This window comes from Coregonus clupeaformis, chromosome 26 (genome assembly GCF_020615455.1).
Source record: "Coregonus clupeaformis isolate EN_2021a chromosome 26, ASM2061545v1, whole genome shotgun sequence".
NCBI lineage: Eukaryota > Metazoa > Chordata > Actinopteri > Salmoniformes > Salmonidae > Coregonus > Coregonus clupeaformis.
This window is the reverse complement of record NC_059217.1, coordinates 17,156,202-17,173,383: the sequence shown is the minus strand read 5'-3', so window position 1 is coordinate 17,173,383 and position 17,182 is coordinate 17,156,202. Positions and strand designations below refer to the sequence as shown.

The 17,182-nt window shown below is 45.5% G+C and overlaps 1 protein-coding gene across 3 annotated transcripts in view; it reads right to left on the bottom strand.

The window, feature by feature from the left end:
- The window catches only part of LOC121540426 (microtubule-associated serine/threonine-protein kinase 2-like), a 166,115-nt gene that overhangs the window by 55,961 nt on the left and 92,972 nt on the right, over positions 1 to 17,182 (bottom strand). For all 3 annotated transcript variants that reach the window (XM_041849287.2, XM_045207755.1, XM_045207756.1), the window contains one exon: positions 7,091 to 7,166. In XM_041849287.2, the coding sequence (XP_041705221.2) occupies positions 7,091 to 7,166 (76 nt within the window). The remainder of the gene's footprint in view (positions 1 to 7,090; positions 7,167 to 17,182) is intronic.

Below are 17,182 nucleotides of genomic sequence, written 5' to 3'. Positions count from 1 at the left end.
ACGATATCACTGGGCAAACCGTGGACCCTGAAAACCTCCCTAACCAGGATCTCGGACGTCTCCGAGGCAGAGGAAAGCTTGGCAATTGGCACAAAGTGGGCGAACTTGCTGAATCTGTCCACGATAGTCAGAACGACCGTGTTCCCCTCAGAAGCGGGCAACCCAGTGACGAAGTCCAGGGCCAGATGCGACCATGGTCGCCGGGGAATAGGAAGGGGGGTGAAGTAGTCCAGAGCTGGGCCGATTGGTACTCTTATTCTGCGCACACACTGGACAGGCAGCAACAAAACCCCGAGTATCCTCGGCCATGGCAGGCCACCAAAAAGCGTCTGCGAAGAAACGCCATTGTCCGAGCCACGCCAGGGTGACAAGCCATCTTGCTGGCGTGGGACCATTTGAGGACAGCAGGACGAACCGACTCAGGCACAAACAACCGACCGGGTGGACCGTTACCGGGACCGGGCTGAGTCCGAAGGGCCGCCAGCACCTCCTCCTCAATCTTCCACATAACTGCTCCCACGACGCAGTTCCGGGGAGAATTGTCTCGGTCTTGGACCCACTCTCCTCCGTCTTGGAGAACATCCGGGACAAGGCGTCCGCCTTGCCGTTCTTAGATCCAGGTCGGAACGTCAGGGAAAACTTGAATCGTCCGAAAAACAACGCCCACCTGGCCTGACGGGAGTTGAGACGTTTAGCCGATTGCACGTAAGCAAGATTCTTGTGGTCAGTCCAGACAATAAACGGTTGCTCCGCCCCCTCCAACCAGTGGCGCCACTCCTCCAAGGCAAGTTTCACCGCGAGAAGCTCCCGGTTACCCACATCGTAATTCCTCTCCGCAGGCGAAAGGCGACGAGAGTAGTAGGCGCAGGGATGGAGTTTACTGTCCGTGGAGCATCGCTGCGACAGGATGGCGCCAACTCCCACATCAGACGCGCTCCACTTCAACGACGAACTGACGGGCCGTGTCCGGTTGAGAGAGAATCGGTGCGTTGGTGAATCGCCTCTTCAAATCCAGAAACGCTCGATCCGCCTCCGGATTCCACTTGAAGGTCCTGATACTGGAAGTCAAGGCAGTTAACGGAGCGGCCACACGGCTGTAATCCCGGATGAATCTGCGGTAGAAATTCGCAAACCCCAAAAATCTCTGGAGCTGCAATCTCGTACCGGGCTGGGCCCATTCCAGAACCGCTCTAACCTTCTCCTGGTCCATCCTAATCTCTCCCCTGGAGATGATGTACCCGAGAAAGGATGTCGTGTGGGCGTGAAACTCGCACTTCTCGGCCTTCACGAACAGGCGATTCTCCAACAATCGCTGCAGAACCTGCCGGACATGCTGGACGTGGTCGGAAGGTTCCTTCGAGAAGATCAGAATGTCATCCAGGTAAACAAACACAAAGAGACCGATCATATCTCTCAGGACGTCGTTCACCATACTCTGGAATACCGCTGGAGCATTGGTCAGTCCAAACGGCATCACCTGATACTCGAAGTGACCCATCGGTGTATTGAAACCCGTCAACCACTCGTCCCCCTCTCTGATCCGGACCATGTGATACGCATTGCGTAGGTCTAGCTTGGTGAACACCGTAGCACCCTGTAAGGAGTCGAAGGCAGAACTCATCAAGGGCAGGGGATACTTGTTCTTGACCGTGATGTCATTCAACCCCCGATAATCAATACACGGTCGAAGAGAGCCATCCTTCTTACCCACAAAGAAGAATCCTGCCCCCAGGGGTGATGACGAGGGACGAACGAGACCAGCAGCTAGGGACTCCTTGATGTAGGTCTCCAACGCCTCACGTTCAGGTCGGGAGATACTGTATAACCTTCCCTTGGGGTAGAACCGGTTGATGGCACAATCATATGGTCGGTGGGGAGGGAGTGACAGAGCCTTCTGCTTACTGAAAACTTCCCCCAAATCGTGATATGTCTCGGGAACCAGGGACAAATCTTGGGGTTTAGCCTCAATCACCTGACTGGGAACCGAATGGGGGCAGGCAGTCTTGAGACAGTTAGCATGACAATCAAGGCTCCAACTCGTTACCTTGCCCGTCACCCAATCGAACGTGGGATTGTGTTCCTTCAGCCAGGGGTATCCAAGGACCAGAGGAACATGGGAAGGCGGCAGAATGAAGAATGAAATCATCTCAGAATGATTCCCCGACAACCGCATCTTAACCGGTTCAGTCCTCATCGTGATACGTGCCAGACTACTGCCGTTCAGAGTGGTCGCTTCAATGGCTTCCGGCAATTGCTCCTTGGAAAGCCCCAGCTGTTCCACCAACTTCGGCATCAAGAAAGCTTCCACCGGCACCTGAATCGATAAAAGCGTTAATCGCTAAGCTCTGATTCCTGTTCACAAGGGTAGCCGGGAAACGGGGTCTGACAGAGGTACTGAGAGGTTGAAACTGGCTCGCTAAAAGTCCTCCCAACTTTAGCGAGCCGGGCAGTTTGACGACCGCCGGGAACAAGTGGAGATGTAATGTCCCGAGCTACCACAGTAGAGGCAGCAGTTGGTCTTACGTCTATGTTGACGCTCCTCCTTGGTTAACCCGTGCCGCCCCACTTGCATGGGTTCAGAATCGGGAGAGAGGACCTCTCCACTAATCCTTTGTGGTGGAGAATGATCGACGTGTTCTGGTCCACCACCCGACCCGACTGGGAACTGAGAAGCTGATCGATTGGACGGACCCCATTGCTTCTCCCTCCTTCGCTCTCGGACTCGATTATCCACCCGAATAGACAAGGCTACCAAGCTGTCCAGGTCACTAGGCTCCGGATAGGAGATCAACTCATCCTTGAGCTGCTCCGACAGACCCTGGTAAAAGGCCGCTTGCAGAGACTCCTCGTTCCACCCACTCTCCACAGCCAACGTCTTGAACTCGATCACGAAGTCGGCCACGCTGCGAGTTCCTTGGTGAAGCGAAAACAGGCGCCTAGCTGCGTCCCTCCCTCGGACGGAATGGTCGAAGAGCTTCCTCATCTCGGCCGTGAACCCCTGGTATGAAGCCATGCAGGGGTCTTGTCGTTCCCAAACGGCTGAAGCCCACTCCAGCGCTCGACCACGCAGCAACGCAATCACAAAGGCTATCCTAGCCTTGTCTGTGGCATAAGAGTAGGGCTGTAGATCGAACACTAATCCACACTGCATAAGGAAGGAACGGCATCTTCCCAGCTCCCCCTCATATCTATCCGGCGTCGGAACCTCGGGCTCACGGAAGGACACAGCTCCAGAAGCGGCAGGCGAGATGGGTGAAACCGGTAGTGGATCCTCCACCGGAAACTTGCGTTGGTTCTGGACCTCCGTCAGACCGGTAGAAAGGTTCCGAACTGACAACGCGATCTCCTGTAGTACCGTGCTATGATGGCCCAACATCTTCTCCTGATGGGTAATGGCATGGCGAACAGAGTCCAGGTCCGCTGGGTTCATTACTGGCCGGATCGTTCTGTCACGAGTTGCTAAGCCAGAACCCAGAAGCAGACCAGGACAAGGTAAGTTGAAACGAAGGTGAGTGTTTATTACAAATTCAAGAGTGATGCTGAATAATCCGGGGAACAGAGCGGGCGGCGTTGATTAGTTGTTGGGGGTGCAGTGGTTGATCCCATCCTGGGTCGGCAGCCGCCGACCACCAGGCAGAGGTTGGATGAAGGTTCCGGACGGGTGACTGCAGATGGAACAAAACGGGGGTAAGTAAGCAACAAACCAACACGGTGCAAAAACAACAAAACTAACGCTAGGCTCAAAGACTGATACTCTGGTAAACCTACTGTTCATGGCTAACGATCCGGCAGGAACTGGATGTTAGGCCAGAGCCTAAGAAGGGTGATGATCAGGACCAGGTGTGCAGATTGCTGATGGGATGCAGGTGCGGAAATCAAGAGAGCTCCCCGGAGCGTTCCCGAACCCTCGGGAAACTGGAGATCACGAACAGAAAAACTAGTCACCAGACAGGACCCGACTCAGACTGCCGGGATCGTTACAACTCTTCATATTTTCAAGCATGGTTGTGGCTGTATCATGTTATAAGTATGCTTGTCACTGGCAAGGACTAGGGAGTTTTTTTGGATAAAAATAAACGGAATAGAGCTAACCACAGGCAAAATCCTTTAGGAAAACCTGGTTCAGTCTGCTTTCCAACAGACACTGGGAGACAAATCCACCTTTCAGCAGGACAATAACCTAAAACACAAGGCCAAATATACACTGGAGTTGCTTACCAAGATGACATTGAATGTTCCTAAATGTGGCCTAGTTACAGTTTTGACCTATATCGGCTTGAAAATCAATGGCAAGACTTGAAAATGGCTGTCTAGCAATGATCAACAATCAATTTGACAGAGATTGAATAATTATTTTAAGAATAATGGGCAAATATAGGACAATCCAGGCAAAGCTCTTAGAGACTTACCCAGGAAGACCCACAGCTGTAATCGCTGCCAAAAGTGATTCTAACATGTATTGACTCAGGGAGTTGAATACTTATCTAATCAAGATATATTAGTGTTTTATTTTCCATTAATTTATTATTATTATATTTTTTTTCTTCCACTTTGACATTAGAGTATTTTGTGTAAATCGTTGATAAAAAAAAGGAATATTAAATCCATTTGAATCCCACTTTGTAACACAACAAAATGATCAGCACTCAGTCTCTGAGATGCTTTGTGGATAAGGGCTTGGTGTTTCCATTCAGGGCAGAGGACAGGGGATAGAAAAGAAGGTGAGGGGGTGGAGGTGAAAGGTTAAAGGTGAGAAGTTACCTGTCAACCCTGTGCCCGTGACTGTGTGGGAGAGAGGATAGTGTTAGCGCTACATGTGTTCTTGTGATGAGCACTGCAGAACAATTTCTTTGCAGATCTCATCCTGCATTATCACACTTCCCCATTGGGTGGCACTGTTGCTTCAGGTTCATTCTTCTGTCTCACCTGATTTATTGAGGTTCAGGGCAGAAGAAGTGTAATCTTCTTCCATACAGAAGACCATCATACCAGCACATGGCATATCTCTCCCCTCGTGTAGAACGACTTATGAACCTAATTTATAATTTTAATCTTGAGTTGTGCTTAACTCCACACAGGCTCTCTATCTCTAGTTCTGTAACTACACTTCCTAGTCAAAGCCTGTGACAGATAAGATGATATTCAACCAGGCTTCAACCATTCCGATGATATGGGCTTGATTAGCCAGACTTTCAATTATCATTTAAAGGGGAGCACAGAGGTGCTGTGAGTATTAGCCATGGGAGGGATTGGAATTTAAGGCTAAACTCTGGAGGATGAATGGCATCCATTTGGGCTCCACTCTTCAGAGTTTCTGCTGTGAACTATTGAACTGGAGCTGGGCTTGGGGAAACTGGCTCTGCCGTTGGGTGCAGGTGACTGTCAATCAGCAGTATGGCTCAAATGATAGAATGAGGTAATAATCCCTTCTCCTAGCATAACTATAAAGACATAAGACGATCACCATCAGAAATATTAAGTCCTTTGAGCCCGGTGAGCTAACCCCTGACCAGGTTTTCCGTTAGCTGGTAATTGTCGGCTTTTGGCCAATAATCCAATAAATACAATTGTTGCAGGCCGAATTGACCGGCAGCAAAAACAATCCCATTGCAAAATAATGCTTTTTATTAACTGATGGAAATACCAGTCGATGGAAATACATTTGACTGTCATGCTTATCGGTCTATAGGTTAATTTGCATAATGTATTGGAATTAATGTGTGTATTTTCGTTAGTCATCATGTATCTTATTTATCACACAGCATACAGAGCCTATTTTGAGCGGAATATCACCTGCAGACAGTGCTAGAACTATGTGCTTTTATAAGCCCAGTCATTGCGCAACAATTCTAAACACAATTGCGTGTTAATACAGTTTTGATGGCCACAATTAAAAGAGCTACTATTTTTATTTCTCAACTGGTAATTGAAGCGCGCCTCCAATTCAAATGCGTAGGCAACGGTAGGCAGGCTATCAGCGCTTCACCCACCATTTTGTAATGTGAGCTGGAGGCAGTAGGCATTTTGAAAACATGTCCTTAATTGTTTGAAACCTGAACCTTTTACTTCATATTATTAGGCATGTCTTACCTTGCTTCAAAGTAGCCTAGGCAAAATCCAACCATAGAAACGTTGAGTCAATTATTTTATAAAGACTTCCTCATATGCCATTGAAACCAGCATTTCTCTCCTGTTCTATTGGTTTTCATAAGAACTTTATTTTGTTGTCCAGAAGCCAAAGACACAATCCTAGTCATATTAGTAACCCATCCTAGTTGTTGCATCTTTAGATTCCCCCTCTTTCTACGTTTCTGAGATTTTCTTATATGTCACATTTTATGGAACCGCCCGCATCAGGTGCGCTTTTAAGAATGGTGTTTTCCTGCGAATTGCATTTTGGCTAATGTTTGAAAATGTTTTATTGGCTGCTTCATTATTACACAAGATAAATTACCATAATCAATTACCATATTGTTATTTTAACCCTTTTTCATGATATCCAATTGGTAGTTACAGTCTTGTCCCATCGCTGCAACTCCCATACAGACTCGGGAGAGGCGAAGGTCGAGAGCCACGCGTCCTCCGAAACACGACCCTGCCAAGCCACACTGCACGCTTAACCCGGAAGCCAGCCTCCCCAATTTGTTGGAGGAAACATTGTACAACTGGCGACCAAAGTCAGCGTGCATGCGCCCGGCCCGCCACAAGGAGTCGCTAGAGCACGATGGGACAAAAACATCCCTGCCGGCCAAATCCTCCCCTAAACCGGACAACGCTGGGCCAATTGTGCACCGCCTCATGGGTCTCCCGGTCGCGGCCGGCTGCGACACAGCCTGGGATCGAACCCGGGTCTGTAGTGACGCCTCAAGCACTGCGATGCAGTGCCTTAGACTGCTGCGCCACTCGGGAGGCCTAAATGTGATTTCTGTCATTCGGTGCACCGTGGGTGGACAACCTAATGGGTTACGCACCCAATGCATATGGGTCCGGTAAATTTGTCAAATGGTCGGAACATTTTAATCTTCCCGGTCACGTTGTCCAGCGCCACATTTTCCTAACGGAAACCCTGCCCCTTGACACCCTGGCTCACCTGCGTGCTGGAACGAAGGAGAAGTGTGCTGCCGTGTTGGGGGAGAAATTTCTGGGGCTGTCCAGAGGGCTGCTCCCTGGGAGAGAGAGAGAGAGAGAGAGAGAGAGAGAGAGAGAGAGAGAGAGAGAGAGAGAGAGAGAGAGAGAGAGAGAGAGAGAGAGAGAGAGAGAGAGAGAGAGAGAGAGAGAGAGAGAGAGAGAGAGAGAGAGAGAGAGAGAGAGAAGCAGAAAGGAGAGAAGGATTAAACACGGCACGAAAAGAAACAAAATCCAGATTCACACCGGCTCTAGACTTAGTTATTTAGTAGGTTATTCCCAGGAGAGAGAAAGGACATAAGATCCACCTACATAGTCAGTGAAGTGTGTAATAAGGTGTAGTGAAACTACGCAATAGATTAGCATACAATCACATATCACAGGCATAGTAAGTACACTTTTCCTCAATATCAGCAAAGTCAGAGCTGGAAGAGGGGGAGTGTCAAGTGCAAGTGTTGGTTCAGGAAAGTGTTTTCTGTATTTTTTTGTTGTTGTTGAGGTGAGGAGGGGGATTATTTAAGATACTCTTTGAAGATGTAGTGTTTCAGGTGCTTTCGGAAGATGGGCAAGGACTCTGCTGTCCTATCTTCAGGGGGAAGCTGGTTCCTCCATTGAGGTGCCAGGACAGAGAAGAGCTTGGACTGGGCTGAGCGGGAGCTGCCCTACCGTAGGGGTGGGAGGGCCAAGAGACCAGAGGTGGTAGAATGCAGTGCTTGGGTTGGGCTTAGCCTAGATAATATTCCTGTCCCCGAATAACCACATTGGTGAAAGCAAAATTAACCAACAACAAAACAGGTTACATAAAAACCCTCAACCTTTATTGGCATTGTTCTGACATCCCTGTGTGCGTATTGCATAGTGCCTACATGTTATTTTATTTTATTTAACCTTTATTTAACTAGGCAAGTCACTTAAGAATAAATGATTATTTACAATGACGGCCTACCAAAAGGCAAAAGGCCTCCTGCGGGGACGGGGGCTGGGATTAAAAATAAAAATATAGGACAAAACACTCATCACGACAAGAGAGACACCACAACACCACATAAAGAGAGATCTAAGACAACAACATAGCATGGCAGCAACACATGACAACAATATGGTAGCAACACAACATGGCAACAGCACAACATGGTAGCAGCACAAAACATGGTACAAACATTATTGGGCACAGACAACAGCACAAAGGCAAGAAGGTAGAGACAACAATACATCACGCGAAGCAGCCACAACTGTCAGTAAGAGTGTCCATGATTGAGTCTTTGAATGAAGAGATGGAGATAAAACTGTCCAGTTGAGTGTTTTTTGCAGCTCGTTCCAGTCGCTAGCTGCAGCAAACTGAAAAGAGGAGCGACCCAGGGATGTGTGTGCTTTAACAGGACCTTTAACAGATTGTGACTGGCAGAACGGGTGTTGTATGTGGAGGATGAGGGCTGCAGTAGGTATCTCAGATAGGGGGGAGTGAGGCCTAAGAGGGTTTTATAAATAAGCATCAACCAGTGGGTCTTGCGACGGGTATACAGAGCTATCGAGTGCATATAGAGTGCAGTGATGTGTCCTATAAGGAGCATTGGTGGCAAATCTGATGGCCGAATGGTAAAGACCATCTATCCGCTCGAGAGCACCCTTACCTGCCGATCTATATATTATGTTTCCGTAATCTAGCATGGGTAGGATGGTCATCTGAATCAGGGTTAGTTTGGCAGCTGGGGTGAAAGAGAAGCGATTACGATAGAGGAAACCAAGTCTAGATTTAACCTTAGCCTGCCACTTTGATATGTGCTGAGAGAAGGACAGTGTACCGTCTAGCCATACTCCCAAGTACTTGTATGAGGTGACTACCTCAAGCTCTAAACCCTCAGAGGTAGTAATCACACCGGTGGGGAGAGGGGCATTCTTCTTACCAAACCACATTACCTTTTGTTTTGGAGGTGTTCAGAACAAGGTTAAGGGCAGAGAAAGCTTGTTGGACACTAAGAAAGCTTTGTTGTAGAGCGTTTAACACAAAATCTGGGGATTTTGTATATACAGTACACACCCCCAACTCCTCCTTCACCATACGGTAAACAGCAAATACATTCCCCCCATCACGCCTCTTCTCCTCCTCATCCCCCCATCGCGCCTCCTCTCCTCCTCCGTCTTCCTCCTTTCCGACAGGATAATCTGAGTATTTTAGAGATCACAAAGCTCTTGATGGAGTCTTCTAATTTAGCCAGGAACAGGTGAAAGGAGAGGACAAGAGGAGAGGCGAGGAGGATCCAGATGAGACAGAGACAAGGGGTGTTTGATCACTGGGCTGCTAATCGTCTGGATCTTCTCAGCAACAAGCAGCACAATCAGAGAGAGATCAGATGAATGAGAGGAATAAAGCATTTACAGACCATTAGAGAATGGAGACCAACAAGCTACTCTACAGACAGAACTTAACGTCTTATTAATGTCTCAATGTAGACTAAATCATACAGCAGTACAGGCAGTGGAGAGTGGGGATGGAGAGATAGAGGGGGAGTAAAGAGAGCAGGGATGAGGTTGATTAAACGATCTGGAGTTCGGATCTATATAGAGCCCCCAATGTCTGTCTGCTAATTAGCCTACATTGTGGGTACCCAACAGCTCAACATAGAGAAAATCCGGGGTGTGACGTAACAAATTGCTCAACATTGAAAAGCCAAATCTCCTTAACATAAATAAACCCAATCAATCTGAGGAGTGGGACAGGGGAGATGGAGGGTGGGGTGTGTGAAACATGGCGGGTGCTGCTCTCACCCCTCACTGGGTGGTGAAGCATAGCAGACGGGTTGTCGAGAGTTGGACCACATCGCCCTCCCTCTCGCATCAATTATGTATTTTCGGAGAATGTGAAGCCAGAACAGATCCTTTAAAGGCCCAATACAGCTGTTTTTATATCAATATCAAATCATTTCTGGGTTACAATTAAGTACCTTACTGTAATAGTTTTCCATTAAAATCGGCAAAAATTACTTTTTAGCAACAAAAAAAAAATCGCAAGCAAGTATTTTGATAGGACTGTCTGGGAGTGGTCTGAGTGGGGAGGGGACAACTTAAAACTAGCTGTTATTGGCCTATTAACAAATTTACCGTCTGGTGTTACATTTACATTTTAGTCATTTAGCAGACGCTCTTATCCAGAGCGACTTACAGGAGCAATTCGGGTTAAGTGCCTTGCTCAAGGGCACAACGCTCTTAACCACTAAGCTACCTGCCGCCTGTTGTCACCAGGCAAGCCGAAACTCCCGCCCATGCAAACAGGCTGATTAGAAGGTCCTGTGTAGATTGTACTGTCAACAAGCAACTATCAGGAAATAACACTGATCACATTTTTGCACACTTTTACAATGTTAGTTTCATTAGCTGTTGTTCAATATGATACAAAACACATGAAACATTTAGTTTTGACTGCACTGGGCCTTTAAATATGAATTAATTATGAATGAATTCCCTGTCTATCTGTCGGAGTAGGAAACACTTGGCTCCTCCTGTGTGTGTGTATGAGTGAGTGAGTGTGTGTCTTTGTGTATGTATACAGTATGTGGTGTGTGTGTGTCCTGAACTTGGAGTGCGTAACCCTGAGCAGTGCGTTAAGGCTGGGGCCTGTAAGTGAAAGCTGTTTTTAACTGGGCTTGGGGCCTCAGAGGGGCTATTAGGAGCCTTAGGGGAATGAGCTCAATCACTCTGCACTGTGTCACGCTGCATAGACCCAGTGCAGGCAGGCAGGCAGGGGGCTAGATGGGTAGATGCAGACCTCACTGAGAGTGGGAACCATTATTCAAATTGGGTCGCATTCACAGACACACAGGGTGATACACACAAGCAGGGAATCTCATTACATTATGGTGGGGAGCGATACTGTGGTCTACTGCAGGGAAACAAAGACACACTGTGTGTGTGTGTTGAGGCTAAATGCTATTCAGAGGCGTAGTGTTCCATTTACACTTGAGAGCCCATGGTGTGTGACATGAGAGTTGTTAGAGAGCACTATGGGATTTCTCAACACTAAAAACCTCCTCAACTCTATGTGTTTCCCTCATGGGAGAAACCCTATCCTCATTCTACACCCCTGGAGCCATGTTAATTGGGTTGCTGCTCACGAAAGAAGAGATGTATGCAGACAGACAGCTAGCTACTGCAGTGAGAGTGACCCAATTTACCACCCACATAAACAAACACAGTCATGCACATTCATACAAATGCATATAACCACACAGACATAGACACTCAGTCAGAGTCCTACACACTCAGACAATCATGGACAGATATCCAAACACACACTCACAGACACACACACACACACACACACACACACACACACACACACACACAAACACAAACACAGTCGTGCAATGGCCAGCTGTTTGTTCACCCGCACCCGCTCGCAATTGCTAATAACCCATCCGCAACCGCTGACTATAGGCTATGTGATAAAGTAAAAATCGGAGGCCCGCACCCAACCCTAACCCGCAAAAATAGAAGATGCGCTACAAGCTCAGTCAAAGATGGCAGAATTATATTTTGTTGTTGTTACCTGATTTAGATATGTTTCCACTTATAATTTCCGACATTTTGGTAGGCTATTTGTTTGTCAACATGTCTATAATTAGATACATGTAGCTTCTCTTCTGTCATTATATGTTGCCCTAAAAGACTAAATAAACCCTTGTTCAACAGAATAATGTAATAGATCGATGGAATGAATGCTTCAACCTAGTTGACATTGGTACTTTCACGGAGCAAAGACGTTTAGAGACTGGGGAGAAAATACAATAACTCAACAAAAAAAAGGAACGATTTTCTGTGCAAAATGTCCAAATGACATCAGTTTGACCGGTTGTAAGGAAAAAGAAAGCTGGGAAAACGACTCAACGTGAGTTCGGCTTCGATTCATATTTTATCAGCTTTTATGACGCTTTTATGATGAAGACAGAACCTCTACAGATGGTATCTAACTGAGCATTGCATTCTCTCATATTTCTCCACTCCTGTCCAAATTTGGCCTACTTTTGGTGTATAATCTTACTGCAGGAAATGCTTAATTCTACAGGAGTTATGATTAAGGCTATGTGAGAGGTTATAGACCTACAGTCAGTGTCCAGATTTCAGTTTCCATTTAACCCATTTAAACAGTAGGCTACAGTTCCCTTGACATGCCATTGGCCCGTCTTGTGACTATCAAATTTGTATAGCGCCTCACAATCATCACACATAACATAGCCGGCACTCACTGCTATCATCCTCTTTTACCACAATATTTAATGACCCTAAACCCGTCCGCCCCACGGATATAACAACGGGGACTGTGGGTTATGAATCAACCTGCGCATCACTAACACACATCCCTCCATCTCAGTGGTATTCAAACTTTTTCAGCAGGGACCCCATTTTTCCCAGCAGAATTTCCGGGGAAATTCAAATTCACAGAATGAGAGGGAAAGGGAAAGAGAGGGAGAGAGGGAAAGAGAGGGAGAGAGGGATAGAGAGACAGAGCGATAGAGAGAGAGAGATTTGCTTTGGAAATGTAAACATATGTTTCCAATGCTAATAAAGCCCTTTGAATTAAATTGAGTTGAGAGAGAGGGAGGGAGGAGAGATACAGCAAGGGGTCAAGGAAGGTGAGCGAGGAGATGTCAAGGGAGGGGGAGATAAATCATGTGGGTATGAGAGAGAGCGAGAGGGGGAGGGGGAGAGAGAGAGTCTATTTAATCCAAGTCATTTTTCAGACAGGAATTTCAACCTTTTTTTCTCAGCTGTATAATGATGAGTATTAAAAAAAGTCCTCCATTAGTATTAAGTAATTTGGGAAGAAAGGCCTAAAGCAGAGACATGATTAAACTCTTAACTCTTTACGCTGCTGGAGCTGAGGGGGAATCAGATGCAGTTAACACTGACTGACTGACTAAATGACTGACTGGCTGACTGACTGAATAAATGATTGACTGACTGACTAATTGACTGACATACTAAATGACTGACTGACTGACTGGCTGACTGACTAAATTACTTACATACTAAATGATTGACTAAATGACTGACTGACCGACCATCAGCAATAGGAACTAACTGAGGGAGTGGAGAAGAGAAACACAATCCAGTAGGTCTGTGTGTAGACAGACAGAAGTGAACATAAACTGTTTTTTGGATGATTGACAGGGCTGCAACTCTCATTAGGAGTGAGTGGCTCTCTTAGATATGGGTTACCATTGGGAAATCAGACAGCGAGCAGTTTAAAATCCCACTCTGCAGTAGAGGAGTGTGCTAATTAATCTCTCTGAGTCAGAAGCCCTCTCCTCCACACAGAGTGAGTTATAAGAGATGAGAACACTCTGTTCCTTTAAAAATCTGCTAGCCTTACCAACAGCAGGAGCACAACTATGTATTTATAGCTCTCAGGAGCCAAATTATTTCACAGCAGCAGCACAAAGTGACACTATAAAGCTATCACACTTTTATGAAGCCTTAAGCTATTAAATATGGTCTTTGGCTGCATTTGGCTAATTTCAGTATTTTACTAATGTCTCTCAAATGTAAAGTTACTTGTATAAGTGAGGTATAACTGAATTTGGGGAACAGATGGACACTTGTTGATCATTATCTTCATTGTGTTGTAGTTAGTTAGCTGTTAATGTTTTCCCAGATTGCAGTGGCACACGACTGGGTTGGCAGAGGGGGCGCCAGATGGGCCACAGACTGAGAGTGGTACTAGGTCTGTTGCCACAGTAGCACAACAGCCACAGCATCTTTCTGGGCAGAGACAGTCGGCTGAAGGGCAGAGATAGATAGAGAGAGAGACAGAGAGAGACAGAGAGAACTGTGTTGTTTATGAATGCTGCCCATGACATGCCAGTGCCCAGAAGCCACAAATCCAGCAGTAGGAAGAGGAGCTGAGAGCCATCCACCCTTCTCTCTCTCACTCTCTCTCCCCTTCAGTGTCTCTCTGTTTCTCTTTTCTGCTCTCTTACTTTCCCTATTGGTATCACCTCTATTGTGTGCTGTCATTTCTCTCTGCTCTCTCTCTACCCCCTTCAGTGTCTCTGTCCCTGTATGTATGTCCTCTCTGTTCCTCTCAACCTCTCTCCTGCCCCCGTTCTCTCTCATCCCCCCTCTCTCTCTGGTCAGATCTCAGTTCATAAGAGCCCAACTCTGAGGTAGATAAGCAGTAAATGAGACTCGAGTCTGGAGCCACTAAAGTGAGAGAGGCTTTTACAAAGCATTATCTGGTTTCCTGGGACACACAAGTATCACTTTTATATGCAGTGCCTTCAGAATGTGTTCACACCCCTTGACTTTTTCCACATTTTGTTGTGTTAGAACCTGAATTTAAAATGGATTAAATTGAGATTTTTTGTCACTGTCCTACACACAATACCCCATAATGTCAAAGTGGAATTATGTGTTTTAGAAATGTGTACAAATTAATTAAAAATGAAAAGCAGAAATGTCTTGAGTCAATAAGTATTCAACCCGTTTGTTATGGCAAGTTACATAATACATTTACATCATTTAGCAGACACTCTTATCCAGAGCGACTTACAGTAAGTGCATACATTATTCTTTTTTATTTTCATACTGGCCCCCCGTGGGAATCGAACCCACAACCCTGGCGTTGCAAACGCCATGCTCTACCAACTGAGCTACCTCCCTGCCAGCCATTCCCTCCCCTACCCAGGACCAATTGTGCGCCGCCCCATTGGTCTCCCGGTTGCAGCCGGCTACAGCAGAGCCTGGATTCGAACCAGGATCTCTAGTGGCACAGCTAGCACTGCGATGCAGTGCTTTAGACCACTGCGCCACTCGGGAGGTAATAAGTTGCATTGACTCACTCTGTGTGCAATAATAGTGTTTACCATGATTTCTGAATGACTACCTAATCTCTGTACCCCACACATACAATTATCTGTAAGGTCCCTCAGTCAGGCAGTGATTTTATTTTATTTTTAATTTGTAGTTTTTTTAATTTGTAGTTTTTTATGATTATAAAGATAACAGACAGAACAGGTAGAGAGCAGAACACACGGATCCCCTACCAAATCAAACCCTAGCTTGAGATGTTGCATAACTTCCTTATTCCAATGGTTAAAAGTAGGACGAAACCGATCCTTCCACTTAAATAGACGTCTAGCTAGAAGAGTAGTAAATGCCAGCATGTTGCCCACAGAACTGTTTAGAGGGGCCTCCTGTGGTGCCAATAAAGGCAGAAGGAACCTGTCAATGTCCAAAACATTTACATTTTTACATTTACATTTTAACATGTGTAATAAAGAGGCAGGAGCCTGCTTACATCGGTCACAAGTGGGATCTATTTTTGGTCTAATCATGGATAATTTTGCCTTTGACCAATGCAGCCGATGAACTATTTTAAATTGAATTACAGCATGTTTTTGACATATACACTACCAGTCAAAAGTTTGGGCACACCTACTCATTCAAGTGTTTTTCTTAATTTTTAGTATTTCTTACATTGTAGAATAATACTGAAGACATCAAAACTATGAAATAACACATATGGAATCATGCAGTAACCAAAAAAATGTTAAACAAATCAAAATCTTTTTTATATTTGAGATTCTTCAAATAGCCACCCTTTGCCTTGATGACAGCTTTGCACACTCTTGGCATTCTCTCAACCAGCTTCACCTGGAATGCTTTTCCAACAGTCTTGAAGGAGTTCCCACATATGCTGAGCATTATAGAGATCTTTGAAATTGTGTGTGACCCAAATTCCCAAATATTTCAATTTATGTGTAGTCACTCTGAAGGGCACATGACTAAAATGTTTTGCATGGCAGAAGGATTAATAGGCATCACTTCACTTTTTTGTAGATGAACCTTATACCCGTATATTTTACCAAATGTCTTTAGTAGAACCTGGATCTCTGGAAGACCAGTTAGAGGGTCAGACTTATATAATAGCATGTCATCCGCATAGAGTGAAACCTTATGCTCTAAGCCCCCTCTTCGAATAGCTTTGATAGTGGTGTTATTACGTATTGCTATAGCTAAAGGCCCAATTGCGATGGCAAACAGCTGAGGGGATAGAGGACAAACCTGTCTTGTCCCACGTTGAAGTTGGAAATAGGATGAAAGGTTATTATTTGTGCGCACTGCAGCCATAGGGGAGTAGTAAAGGACTTTGATCCAGGACATAAAATTGGGACCTAATCCAAATTGAGAGTATAAAATAGATAATCCCACTCCACCCGATCAAACGCCTTCTCAGCATGAAGTGATAACAATATCTCCGGAGTGTCAGATGAAGAGGGATTATAAAGTATATTATAAAGATGTCTGATGTTGAAAAAAGAATGATGTTTTTTAATAAAACCAGTTTGATCTGTAGAGATAATGGAGGGAAGTACTGACTCAAAACGGCAGGCAATCATCTTAGAAAGTATCTTTATATCGCAATTCAGTAAATAAAATTGGTCTATATGAACCACACTCAAGAGGTGTCTTCTCCTTTTTCAGAATAAGTGAAATACATGCTTGTCTCATTGTTGAGGGTAAAGAGTTTGAGGAGAATGATTCCTCAAATATTTTGTTCGGAAATCCGTTGGGTCCAGGGGATTTACCACACTGCATAGATTTAATTGCCAACACAATCTCTTCTACAGAGAACTGTCCTTCTAATTCAGCAGCTCTCTCAGGTTCAACTGTAGGAATATCTAAGTTCTCAAAGAAGGTGTCGAGTAAGGTAGCATTACCAGCGGATTCCGAAGTGTATAATTGTGAGTAAAAGTTATGAAAGCATGAATTGACCTCTAAATGATCAATACATTTGTTACCCAGCTCGTCAGTTATCTCAGGTATGGTTTGGTTTGCGGTTCTCTAACGCAGCTGGTGTGCTAGCATTTTCCTTGATTTCTCTCCATGTTCATAATTTTTGTATTGAGATTGACTAATTTGATTTTCAGCTTGTCGAGTTGAAAGAAGATCAAACTCTGACTGAAGTGTCAAACGTTGTTTTAGTAAATCTGCGGATGAAGAGTGTGAATATGCCATATCCAAATCCAAGATTTTATTTGTAAGTTCCCCTAGGCGTTGA